This window comes from Triturus cristatus, chromosome 11, assembly GCF_964204655.1.
Source record: "Triturus cristatus chromosome 11, aTriCri1.1, whole genome shotgun sequence".
Lineage (NCBI taxonomy): Eukaryota > Metazoa > Chordata > Amphibia > Caudata > Salamandridae > Triturus > Triturus cristatus.
Genome location: NC_140594.1, coordinates 1,017,489,780 through 1,017,502,574, shown reverse-complemented (window position 1 = coordinate 1,017,502,574; position 12,795 = coordinate 1,017,489,780). Strand labels below are relative to the sequence as shown.

The 12,795-nt window shown below is 50.6% G+C and overlaps 1 protein-coding gene and 1 long non-coding RNA gene across 3 annotated transcripts in view; one reads left to right on the top strand and one right to left on the bottom strand.

Moving 5' to 3' along the window:
- Positions 1-564: 564 nt before the first annotated feature.
- SLITRK3 (SLIT and NTRK like family member 3) lies at positions 565-9,523 on the bottom strand. 2 transcript variants are annotated; one of them, XM_085635201.1, is made up of 2 exons: positions 9,219-9,523; positions 565-6,031 (listed from the first exon to the last, which is right to left on the bottom strand). In XM_085635201.1, exon 2 carries the CDS (start codon positions 6,012-6,014, stop codon positions 3,360-3,362), a length of 2,655 nt encoding a protein of 884 aa, XP_085491327.1. In that variant the 5' UTR covers positions 6,015-6,031; positions 9,219-9,523; the 3' UTR covers positions 565-3,359. The 2 variants fall into 2 exon arrangements, with proteins under 2 accessions (XP_085491327.1, XP_085491326.1); XM_085635200.1 differs by lacking the exon at positions 9,219-9,523 and adding an exon at positions 7,402-8,498.
- LOC146785843 (uncharacterized) overlaps positions 9,420-12,795 on the top strand; it is a 240,640-nt gene continuing 237,264 nt past the window's right edge. Inside the window, exon 1 of the long non-coding RNA XR_014970819.1 lies at positions 9,420-9,552. This is a non-coding gene — a long non-coding RNA (uncharacterized LOC146785843). The remainder of the gene's footprint in view (positions 9,553-12,795) is intronic.

Genomic DNA, 12,795 nt, shown 5'->3' with positions numbered 1-12,795 from the left:
ATGGATAAATGCAGATAAGATTAGCAAGAAATAAATATGGATGAATACATAAATGTCAGAAAAATATAAACCTTGAAAAACGGAGCCCTAATAACAAGTCAACCACCCCTGTTCCAGCGCAGGACCCTATATTTGCAAGACATTAAATAAATTGCTGAGGAGCGGCGTGCCCACGGACATGCTGCTGTACGATAAAAATAGGCCTCTATTGAAAACATGTGCCCGTTTAACATCTCACGCATGGAAATTGGTCATGGCACGTGTTTCACTCCTCCCCAAATAGTATCTGTCCCCCACACACTGCTCATCAGATAAATTCACAGGGTATTAGATATTCCGGATGCCACCCCACTGGTGAGATGAACGCGGTGCGGTGGAATGCCGGGAGCTGGGCCCACGACAAATGCACTTACCTCAAGGAACATAAGCAAAAATGCTAACATTAGGAAGGATTATGCATGTTGTGCATCGATCACAGTATAAGAGCAGAAGCAATCACTCTCTACCACGCACAGGCAAAGCCGAGCTGACTAAACAGGGAAATGAAACTCCAAATAAGCCAAAAGTATCTTCTTTAATACAAAAAAATGTCATTCTCATAGAATAAATTTATTTTCAATAAATGAATAGATTCCGCGGCCGTGTCCTGGCGAAACAGCTTTAGTCTACTTTTTTTTAACTGTTGAAGACGTTTTGCGTTCAGTCCATAAAATATAAATATTATTTATAACGTTCCCCTAATATTTAGAGATGGCGGATGGGCACAGGGCATTAAATGGGCACAGCACCAGTAACACTAGGGGTAGCACTGAAACCTGATTTGCAAAAAAAAAAAAAAATGAAATAAATTATGAATAAAATAAAATCAGGGTGGTTGTTCAATGTAATGCATGCGTGAGTTCTCAGGGTCCGGCCTTGCACTCGGAGTGTGTGTTCAAATCTAGCGCATGCTTTTTTTTATACAGTATGAATATTAGTGCTGAAAGCAGTAATAAACACCATACGGTAAAGCACTACTACTGAGGGGGGTGGGAATGAACGTGCGAAACATAACGGTGAAAAGTGACAGCTATAAATACAGCGGCGGGGGGAGGGGGCGTTGTACACGGTGTTGGGTGCACAGTGTGTTCTGGTGTCCTGCCTGTGCGGGAGGGCTTCGGGCACTGCGTGAAATGGCAGACGTGTTTTGTTGACGGAGCCGCAGCCCACGGTGGAGGAGCCGGAGTGTAATGGCGGCCGGCGGCCTTGCTAGTATCCTCTGATCTCGGTGTAAGGCTTCCGTGACATCTGATAGATTACATTCAGGGTGCAGTAATGGATTCGTTAATGACAGATTCGGGATGGGTCGGCGCGGGAGTTCAAGGGTGTCTGTCGGGAGGGTGCTCTGCATCAGGGCACGGTGCGTTTCCGAACACTGGAGCGCGAGCGCCCTCTGCTGTCGCGCTGCGGCAGCAGACATCAGCTCCTGGCTGAGCTTAGCACACAAGGTTAATCACACACTGAAGCAAGCCAAAAGATGACTTGAAACTAGTGCATTTTACTAGAGGGTTCCTCGAACTTATATGAACTGCAACTTAGTGAAAGCCTCGAAATATTCTAGAGGCCGTGTATATGTGTAGCAGGCTTCAAACAGCAGGTTAAAAGGGGTGCCTTATTGTTTTAGAAATGAGAGAGGATAGCTGAATACTGTCAGCAGCTTTGCTAGAACCAAGTATGTGCTGGGTGCTAGTGAGACGGAAGGTAGAGATTGATTGGGTTGGAAGACTGGTCTTTCCACTCAGCATATGAGTGTCTTTTCAAGCGATCACGTGAACATGTGGTGCCTGGTATTTTTTGCTTGGTTGTGTTTGCATTGCATCGTTTGCACTATTTGCATCCTTCGGGGTCGTGGTGGTGTTTTCTTCAATGCAATTTTTTGATGAATATGTGTATGTCTTTATGGTAATACAGATTTCATTCAGTTAAACCTAATAAAACTTGGATTTAAAACGTATTTCTTAAAATGGTTGAGGGTTTTCAGAGATTTTAGGAAGTGTTTGGATAGATAGATAGATAGATAGATAGATAGATAGATAGATAGATAGATAGATAGATAGATAGATAGATAGATAGATAGATAGATAGATAGATAGATAGATAGATAGATAGTGTTTTGTTTTGAAGCTATCATTTTTTTAAATAAATAAATGTAGGTGCGTGTGAATGTGTATCTATGTATGAACATATATATGTATATATGAATATATAAATATTTGTATACACACATACATGTACATATATGTATACAAATATGTGTGTGTATTTGTGTTTTCTCCAAAAAGATATATTTTATTAGAAAAGCTATACCAGACGCATAATCACTGTACATTGATTAAACATTACCTTACAATTAATATTCACTGAAAATACAGAATAAATATATGCACATTTCTTAGTTCTTTGTGTGTGTGCGAGAAACTGTTAAACGTGATTCTTAGAAAGCCGTTAGTGGAATGTATAGCCTCGTGTGTGTGTGTGCTTGTGAAGTGTTTGTGTTGTGTGTGGAGTGTGTGTTTGGAGTGTGTGTGTGCTTGTGAAGTGTTTGTGTTGTGTGTGGAGTGTGTGTTTGGAGTGTGTGTGTGTGTTTGTGGAGTGTTTGTGTTGTGTGTGTGTGTGTGTGTGTGTGTGTGTGTAGTGTGTGTGTGTTCACATCCAGAATGCTTGTACGTCGGTGTGTCACATACACACACACACACTTGCCCACGTGCATATTTAGCTTGTTTAAAGAGAGAGCAGCGCATCCTTTCATCCACTCCCAGAGGCATAGATTCACAATGACGCCTTTCCCTAGCTGCGTGCTGTACACAGATAGCGAGTCTGCGATAGGAATCGTGAAAAGGATGAAAATAAACACGGAACAACTGCAGGAAAACCCGGGCATCTGCGTGATGGGAGAATGGCGGGATGGATGGGTGGGTGTGTCTGAGTGAGAACATTCGAGCATTACCCTCCCCTGCAGTTTCCAGGCATGCAGCAAACTGCATCAATGTACAGAATTTGTGCCATGGGCAAATCTTTGTATAAGAAAGCCAAGATTCCATAGCCCCGCCCCCTCCCGTGAAAAGGTAAGGTGCTACCAAAAAGACACATGGAATTACTGAGTGGGATCAGTACACAGACCCCTCATACCTTACATGGCACAGTCATGTATCTTAATCTCCTATAAAAATAATGATTGATAACGTTGCTGGCAAAAGTCTGCGAAGGCACTTCATTGACCAATGATCTGGTTATGGCCCATTCCCCAAAAACAACTTGGGGGGGCGCGAGTGTATCTCATCTGTGTCATGCGTGTTGGGGCGCTGACGAGTTGCGCCACACTAGAACCTATAGGTGGTCTTCTCCAGGACTTCGAGGTAATCCGGCTTGGTTTGGAGTTTGGCCCTTAACTCGAGGTATTCGCTTTGGGTTTGCTCTGAGAAGCCCTTCCCGGTGGCAAACAGTAGGGTCTCTTTGAGTCTGGCGTCCTGCTGCAAGTCAGGGTACTGCATGCCAGGGGGGTGGACATGCAGCTCTTTTAACTTGGGCACTGTGCCGTAGAGGCAGTCCACAAAGCCCACCGTTTGGGGCGGCCTTTCTCTGTCTATGCCCCCCGGGAAGAGCGCGCCGTTCTCGTGGAACCCCGCGAAATCCACCGCCTGGTTAACAGTGACTATGGTGTTGAGTTGGGAGTTGGACACCGCCATGGTCCACTCCTTCTCTTTCTCCATCAGAGTCCTGTAGTTGGTGTTGTTCTCCTTGGTTTCCGTGAACTCCCGGCCCAGCTCCTCCTCGCGGGGCTTGTAGATGGGGTTGTTGCACATCTGCGTCACCGGATGCGGGATGTAATCGTAGACGTGGCCCGCGGCCTTCTCCGGCGAGTTGTTGGGCCGCTCCTCGAAGATCCGGCACTGCATCTGCAGGCCCAGGTCCACGTCCTGCCGCTTTTTGAAGGGTAGTTTCTTCCGCCTCCTCAGCACGAAGGCGAAGAGGCCCGCGGCGATGAAGACGGCAGAGAAGAAGAGGATGAGGAGGCTGAGGATGAGGACAGACAGTGGCACAGGGCCCCCTGGCGGGGAGAACTCGAAGGCGGACGAGCTGGTCGGGACACTGTTTCCGGGCGAGGCCGGAGAGGCCGCGGCTGCGGCCTGCAGGAGCTCGGGGCACAGGACTTCCATCTCCAGCAACTTCAGGTCCTTGTCCGTCAGGTTTTCGGGGCTCCTGCACAGCACGTCCCCCACCATGATCACCGAGCTGATGGTGTCGATCCACTGCTTCAGGGGCACAAGGTCGCACGTGCAGTCCCAGGGGTTCTGCTTCAGGTCGATCTGGACAATGGCGGTCAGGTGCTCCAGGACCCCGGCCACAGGCAGGTACAGGAAGTGGTTGTTTCTCAGGTTGAGCCTGGCCAAGGAAGTGCCTGCGAAGGTGTCCGTGGGGAGCGTGCGCAGCAGGTTGTCGTTCAGGAACAACAGCTTCAAATTTGGCATTAGACTAAACGCAGCAGGCTGAATTTCTCGAATCATGTTGTATTCAAAGTATAAATAATGCAGTGTCTGCAGACCCCTGAACATGCCAGGGGTCAGTTTTTCAATGTCGTTCCCGTTCAGGTACAGAGTTTTCAAGTTGGGGAGGTTCACGAAGGCGCCATCTTGGACGTAGGAAATGCGATTGTTCCCAAGGTGCAACAAATCCAAGGAGGAAAAATTCCAGAAATCAGACCTGTAGATTTTCTGTATGAGATTGCCACTTAGATACAGTTTCTTGGCATTGAGGGGTCTTGGAAGAAGCTCAGATATGTTGTGGAACCCCCTCTCTTTGCAGTTCACTGTCAATCCCAAGTCATTGATGTGCAAGTTACAGGAGCAGCCTGAGGGGCATATGATGGGGATGGGCGGTCTCGTCTGGTAGGCAGCTATGGGGGGCTGGTTGGGCCCGGGGTACAGGCCTCGAGATGTCGGTGGGGGTCTGGGCACCCTGGGCTGCTTGGTAGGTTTGGGCTGCCTGTTGGAGGTCTTGTACTCGACAGAGGAAGCAGTGAAATGGAAAGAGGACAACATGGACGAGGGCCTGGTGGGCCAGGCGCTCTCCTTGCTGGAGGTGAGCTGGGGTATCCCCAGGCTGGCCTCCACCTCGCTCTCTGACAGCAGGGGGCAGAGTTTGCTCCGCTTGATCTCCCTCAGGTCCTTGCCGTGGAAGTGGAAGGGGGTCTCGCAGGTGATGTCCCCCACCAGCGCCGTGTAGGGGATGCGCTCGAGCCAGCTCTTCAGCTGCACTATCTCGCAGGTGCAGCTCCACGGGTTCTCCTCCAGCTGGATCTCCATGAGGCTCCGCCCAATGTGGTCCAACATGCCCCGGTAGGTGAGGATCTTCAAGCGGTTCCCGCGCAGGTCCAGGTGCGTCAGAGACACCGACTTGAAGAGGTTCAAGGGCAGCAGGGGGATCAGGTTGTCGTTCAAGATCAGAACCCTGAGCTTGCTCAGGTTTCGGAAGGCCCCGCTCTCGATGCGCTTGATGACGTTGTAGTCGGCCTGCAGGTACTCCAGGCTCTCCAGCCCCATGAAGGTGTCGTTTCTGAAGACGTCCAGCTTGTTCTCGTGCAGGTAGAGCCTCTTCAGCACGCGCAGGCCGTTGAAGGACCCGGCCTGGATGTCCTGCAGGGCATTGTTGCCGAGGTTGATGGAGATGGCGTTGTTGAGGTGCAGGAAGCTGTTGGCGTACAGCCTCCGCATGGAGTTCCGCTGCAGGTAGAGTTTGAAGGGCCTCGACCAGACCTCGGTGATCTGGCTGATGTTGGTGAAGCCCTTGTTGTCGCAGTGGATGTGGAAAATGCTCTCCTTGACCTCGCAGTAGCAGGGGTCAAAGCAGGGCTCGTCGATCTCCTCCGAGTCCTCTATCAAAGGGATGGGGGTGGTCCAGCAGAGGGCAATTGTGCTTAGCAGGGTCACCCACAACATGCTTGCTTTAAGGCGGGCTTCTGCGGGGGCAGGCTCCATTGTAGGGCGATAGCAAACTGGAAAAGAAGGAAAACAGCCCATTAAACTACAACAGCACAAACCTGAATACATGCACATCCCTACGCATCTTGTCACATGCCACGGGTTCAAACGAGCTCAAATTTACACCTGCATTTCCGTGCTTCAATCATTTTGTCAGATGTCATTATGCAATGCCATTTTCAATATTACACCCACTGTTACATAAGTGACCGAGACGTCCCTCTTTCCTCTGCACCAATTCAGGAGCTGCCTGCAGAATGTTGTCAAACCCTGTCACCATAGACACGGCGCCCATACATTTATTTTTGGGGTTTCCTTTCACAGTGAGAATTGGAAACATGCCTTGGAAAAGGTGACCTACGCGTCTAGCCGTCGGGCCAGTTTTAACACCGGACCGGGGGATGGCACCCGCCACAAAGTTGCGTGCGGGGCACGAGGCAGAGGGCTCGAGCGCTTTGAAGTTCACGGCAGTGCACCAGCTGGCGCGCTTTTGATCCTACCTGGATAATTAGACCGTGACAGTCGGCGACTTGAATCCGACGCTCAGGAGGTCGGGATAGAGCAGCGCGAGGGCTGTTTAATTCCCACATACCTACACATCTCCCAGTTTAGCTGATTAAAGCGTTTAGCGATGATTAATCTCTGTAGGGCACATGCCCGTGAGATCAGCAGATCTGAGGGGCAGCTGACAGCGAGAGGCTGCTGAGTCTGGGAGAAGGTGGGGGCGCGAGTGTGGGGGGCGCATGCATCGCCTGGCTCGGATTTGCAGACGCAGAGCGCCTGGGCACACTATTGGAACCAGTTCAAAGGCGATCGGATTCAGGGACTGTGTGTTCAAACCCACCCACCACAAATCATAAATATCACATTACAGAATCGGAATAGCCGTAATCCCCCGGCTGGAAAAAAATGGTTTCCTTTGGCATTTATCGCTTTAAATCAGACTTCACTCAAAAGAATGGGAGACACGTCCCTGGCTAATGACACAGGTGCTGCATTTTCAATATCAAATCGCTGATACGTGCATTTATTTCAGGAGGGCTCAGTACTGCGGCGGTAGAAAACGTCGGCATTGCCCTGTGACTACATGTTCAACTTTCAATAGGGCAAAAACCATAGAAGAATAACCCAAAATACGCGCCCGTGATCGGGGTTTGTGTGAGGCGCTTTCGGGTGGTGGGCGGAGGGCAGCAATGAGCGCCGCTCGGTTGCAGGGCAGAAATGCTGAGTGCAATTAAGGGACAGGATTTGGAGGGACGGAAAAACGTCGCGGGCTCGAATGCAGTTGCGGTGGCTTTGTCCTGTCTGCGCCGACAGACAACTGACTGCGCGCATTTTATCTCACAGAAAGAGTACATGTCGGTGTGAAGGAAGCGCCACTTACCGTGTGTCGGCGCGATGTTTGTACATCCAGACGGGGAAAGAACACACGGTGGAGTTGGGGTCGATGTTCCTGCCCCCTTCTGTGTTTCTGTTCCCCTCTCTCCTCAAGCGAAGCTGCGGTGAAAGGGAGAGAGAGAGTCCAGACGTGCCGGGAATGCAATGTGGGGTTGGTGGCTGCCCTCAGTTCAGTGCGCGCTGCCCTGTGCTGGGTGGATGGTTGGTGTCTCCCAGGCGGCCTTTGGCTGCAGCCCTCCCGGCGCTCTGTGTAGCCGGGGCCCTGATGCAGCAGGCTCACGGCGCCCTGTGATAGTTACAGGCTGCCGGTGCCGGCTTTCTGGCACTCTGTGAGGGTTTCAGGTTCCGGGTACCTGCCTGCTAGCAGCCTGTGCTGTGTGGTTGCAGTCTCTCTGGTGCCCTGTGGTTGCCTTGTTTTGGTTCCAGGTGCCGGCTTTCTGTGCCGTGTGTTTGCAGTCTCACGGTGGTTGCAAGCTCCAGATAGATGCCTTGTGATGGTTCAGCCTCCCGGTGCCTTGTGATGGTTATAGCCTCCCGGTGCCTTGTGATGGTTACAGGCTCCCGGTGCCGATGGTTGAGATGTCCCAGTGTGGGCTGCTGGCCCACGGCCCCGTGTAGTTTCAGGCTTGCTGTTGCCCTGTGGCTGCAGCTTTCCTCCTGTTCAGTGGTTACAGCAGGCTCCCGGAGCCCTGTTGTAGCTGCGGTATCCTGCCCCCGTTGCGGTGTGGGTGCAGGCTCCTAGCGCTACGAGTTGTTGGATCCCGACGCCCTGTGGTGGCTGCAGGGTTCCCGCACGATGCGACTGGTGTCTCCCGTCCTCCAGGCGGACAGAGGCTGCCTCCGCCGCCGTGTGCGCAGCTTCAACGGGCGGCCGCAGTCTGCGGCAGACGCGGCGCGAAGGACGTCGGCTGTGGAGACATCGCCCGCCCCGCAGTCAGCACCTCGGTCAGCAGCATGGTCAGCCCCCTCGGAGCGCGTCCTCTCCGCGGAGCCCTCCGCCCGCTCCCCGGCTCTGCCTCCTCATCGCCGGCGCATCATTGAGAGGATTCAGCAGATCCCGGAGCCTCGCTCGGTCTCCGGCTCTCCCGCCCCCTCCTCACTCGACCAGAGCTGGCTTTTTTTTCACGACGTCAAAAGAAGGGAGCTGGGAGAAGGGAGGGGGCGACGGGGGACATGAAAGACGCGAGGCTGCGCCTGGCCCGGCCTCGGGAGCGCGCAGTGGGAAGCCCTACTTGGTTCGTGTTTTGCGTGGGAGGGGAGCGAGAGGGGGCGGCGGTGGGGGGGAGGGGGGTGTGGGATGAGGGAATCTGCCCACTCAGTGAGCGCACGCGGAGGCACCGGGGGCAGACCCAAGGGAGGCACACGCTCCGCAGCAGAAATGAGGCCACGGCTGAACGTGGGCTGGCGACACATGCCCACCTCTCTGAATTGAAATATTCCTGTAATACCTTTAATAAGTGCTTCCAGGAAGGGGCACCCTGGCTCACCCATCCCAAATAGTATCTACCCCCCCCCCCCACCCCCCACACACGCACACACACCCCTCCCTCCCGTGGCTTACTTTGGTTTCATTTCTGCAGAGGTACTTTTCCTAAAATTAAAAAAAGAGGTGATGCAGATCACACATGCTCCGAAACAAGCTCGGCACGAAACATCATGAGGGGGAGAGTGTGCAGACGAGGATGCGAAAAAGGAGGGGGAGGGTGTGAGGGGGACAGGGAGGGTTGTAGAGAGGAGAGCCTCCTTCTCAAGTACATTTTGGCGCCTTACTCTTGGGGTATGTTTTACGTGCGTATTCCTTACCATTTATTCGGTATTTTCAGCGAGGTTGGTGGTGTCCTCGTCCTGCAGTTTAATTGCCCGGGAGGATTAGTACAAATATACAATCCAGCCATGGCGGCGAAGGGGGCTTCCGCCAAGCGCCTCGGAGCCGAGCTGCAGTCACCGGGGGAACGGGGTGAGAGCCGCGCTTTCTGTGTTTTTGCGGAAGGGGGGCGGCTGGAGTCGGCCACCGGCTGCCGAACTTTCCCACGCCCTCCGTGGTTCCTGAACTGGGAATGTGGCGAGTCCACCGGCCTGGAGCTGTGAAGCCCGGGCGAGAGGCGCCCCTCCGGCCCCGAGCAGCGCCGGACAGCAGGTAAATGTGTGAGTGGGACGTGGGAGGCGCCGAGGGGCGTTGCCAGAGGGAGCGTGGGCGGCTGTGCGCCTAGGAGCCCCGTAGTCAGTGTAAGCGGCGCTCGCAAGACCCATGTAATGCCACTAGGTAGTTATGCGGCAGGATCGTCCTTGACTCTGGAACGCCAGCTTGTTTATGTATACCTTGAGCTTTAGGCTAACTCAAAATGCCGCATACAATAATGTAAAGCAGGTCAGAGAGGAGCTCGCGCTTAGGACGACAGGGGGGGGGGTGGTTACCCCCCAGAGGGTCAGACTCAGAAAAAGTGATTGGGCTTTTTATATGTAGGAAGTTCATGTATGATGACACGCGTGCGTTTCATTGCAGTCACTTTCGGTATGTAGCGCGTACTTTATTTTATTTTATTTTTTAAACTTGTAAGGCGCAACAGCTACCCAGAAAGGGTTTCCCGGCGCCAAGATACAGCCACTTCAGTGGTTTCATACACAACAGCAATGCTCTTGCGCGTCTTTAGGGCGTGTAAATCAGGCTTCAAAAAGGTTTCTCTAGAAGTACATTATGCAGCGGCATGAGTGAGTGTGAGGATACCTGGTGTGTCGGCAGTCAGTCAGTGCGCCACCCCGCCTTTTTAGCTGCCTCGTGACAGCAGGGTGCGGGCAGGGAATGACAGACGCGGGTCATTGATGGATTCCTACAGGATGCTTCACGTGTCAGCACGTGACAGGAATGACACTTCGGCACGGCTGCAGACCCATCCACGCACCCTGTGCTCCCATGGACCCACAAGACGCCTCCACGCACCCCAAACTAATCCAGCAGGGTTTATGCAGGCTGCCGAAGCCCCCCTCTATAATTGGGTGTCACATTCAAGTCTGTGTGTCTCTGTCGTGTGCCACCAGCAGAGCAACACGCATCGACCCCTCCACGTCATAAGAGTCATTTTAATTGAAGAGATAGTTAGTTGTGTATAAGCAACGCTCGGGCCAGAGTACGACAGCCATGTCAGATGTGACACAGAATGAAAACACAGCCCCTTTTAATTGCAGGCGCTCACTACTGTAGTTGGAACTACAACCACAGTGGAAATAACGAGCTGCGGAAGGGGCCCTTTATATAGATATCATTCTTTCGCCTGAGGCTTTCTTCAGGACACCACAGCGAAGAAATCTTTAAGGAGAGTTTCTGTGAGAAAATGGAATCCTTCGCCCCCAGCCCCCACCCACAGCAGAAAGTAACATCCTAAATTGCAGAAATTTGAGGGGATGAGTACGGCACAATGTGTCCCCTCAAAATCAAATGCCCCATAGAACTATCACTAGTGACTGTCTTTTCTCTCAATTGCCGTTTCTCTTTTCTTTCTTTCTTTCTTTCTTTCTTTCTTTCTTTCTTTCTTTCTTTCTTTCTTTCTTTCTTTCTTTCTTTCTTTCTTTCTTTCTTTCTTTCTTTCTTTCTTCCTTTCTTTCTTCGTTTGTTCTTTCTCTTTCTTTCTTTCCCTCTTTCACGTGTTCCCTCTTTCTTTCTTTCTTTCTTTTTTCTTTCCCTCTTTCACGTGTTCTTTCTTTCTTTCTATCTTTCTTTCTTTCTTTCGTTCTTTCTTTCTTTCTTTCTTTCTTTCTTTCTTTCTTTCTTTCTTTCTTTCTTTCTTTCTTTCTTTCTTTCTTTCTTTCCCCACTGGCTCTCTCACACCCTCTCTCTCCTCTCACACTCTCATGTCTCTCGCTGTCGATTGCGTTGTTGCCTCTATCTATCATTGCCTGTGCCTAGTCTCTGTCTAATGCTCTCCTCTTACACACACTTGCAGACCGTGCCTTTCCAGGTATGAACAGATTTCTGTTTCAAAAAGTCTCTCCCACTCTGACTTTGTCGAATTCCCCCTGTCTCTGCAAATTTGCAGCCCACCACGGATCCCGGGGTGCAAGGGCTGGCTGATCACTTCTCTCAGCACAGGAAGAAAACGGCACCTCCTTCCTCGCTCTGAACCCTCTGGAAAGATTCTGGAGAGGAAATTGATATGTGGAACACAAAAGCCCCTCACCGCAGTGCCCTAGACGACAGTGTTTGCTGCAAAGCCAATGACGTAGACACCCCGTACTTGGCAATCAGCAGGCAAATGCACGGAGAGAAAGCCTGTCACGTACAGTTTTACAATTCATTCTGTAATATAGAGGTATATGTTGTGAGGGATGTGGTGTGGAATAAAGCAGGACGCTGGAAGGATACATGGGTACTCAGAGGTGGGTAGTTAAGAAAATATGTGGAAATATATCCGGATAGGCTGATATCTATGTAGAGAAGGCATACTGACACGAGGAAAGGATATGTGATTATATATATATTCACTTAAAAAAACATAGGTTTCACACATGTTATAGTTAGCTGGACATTTCACTCGTAAAAAACCAATGAAATTCCCCCGTTATAGTTAGTGCAGGCAACTATAACTCACGCGACCGCAATCCTCTGCTGATGACGTCAGATATTACATCACTGTATTTAGAAACTTATTTACCCATGTCTTCTTCCATTAATCTTTAGCTATACATATATTACCAATATTTATTTTTCAGAAAGACACATATATCATCACTGATGTAATATCTGACGTCATCAGCAGAGGATTGCGGTTGCGTGAGTTATAGTTGCCTGCATTATGTGTTTTAAATCTTAGGTGTCGTTTATTTTGTTGTTAGGAGCAGGTCTCTATTTAATGCATTTGTACAAGATGAATTGCTTAGTAAAGTTATAGACTTAAGCATGAGTGTAACACTGCAGTTCTTCATATGTTAGTGGCACTGCTTCAAAATGGCCGATAATTTAGGCATCATGTATTGCAGTTTCTATGTCAGTCCTATTTCTGTTATTATTTTTTCGTCACGTTTTATGTTTATAAACTGTATAGCACTAAACGTGGAACTACCCGTGACCAAGGCGGTTACGCCGAAACGCGTTGGGTAAAAGTGGCTTAAAATTCTGATGAATAAATCACCGTGAAGCCTCAAGCCTGTGTTTGGACATTCATTTGGGAAGGAGTGCATCTGATGCTTTGCTGCATTGTGGAACTGTATTCGTGACAGGGATTCTCGGACCCTGAGATGGCACCGCGGTGTAAGCGTCCCGGTAATCTCTGAGAGTGTGGCTCGATACTAATTTGGATTTACCGGTTGACCGCAGTATGGAGCGTTGGTTTGTAAACTTTCTTGGTATGCACCAAGACAAGGGGAATCTCTGAATTTCTACCGCAGA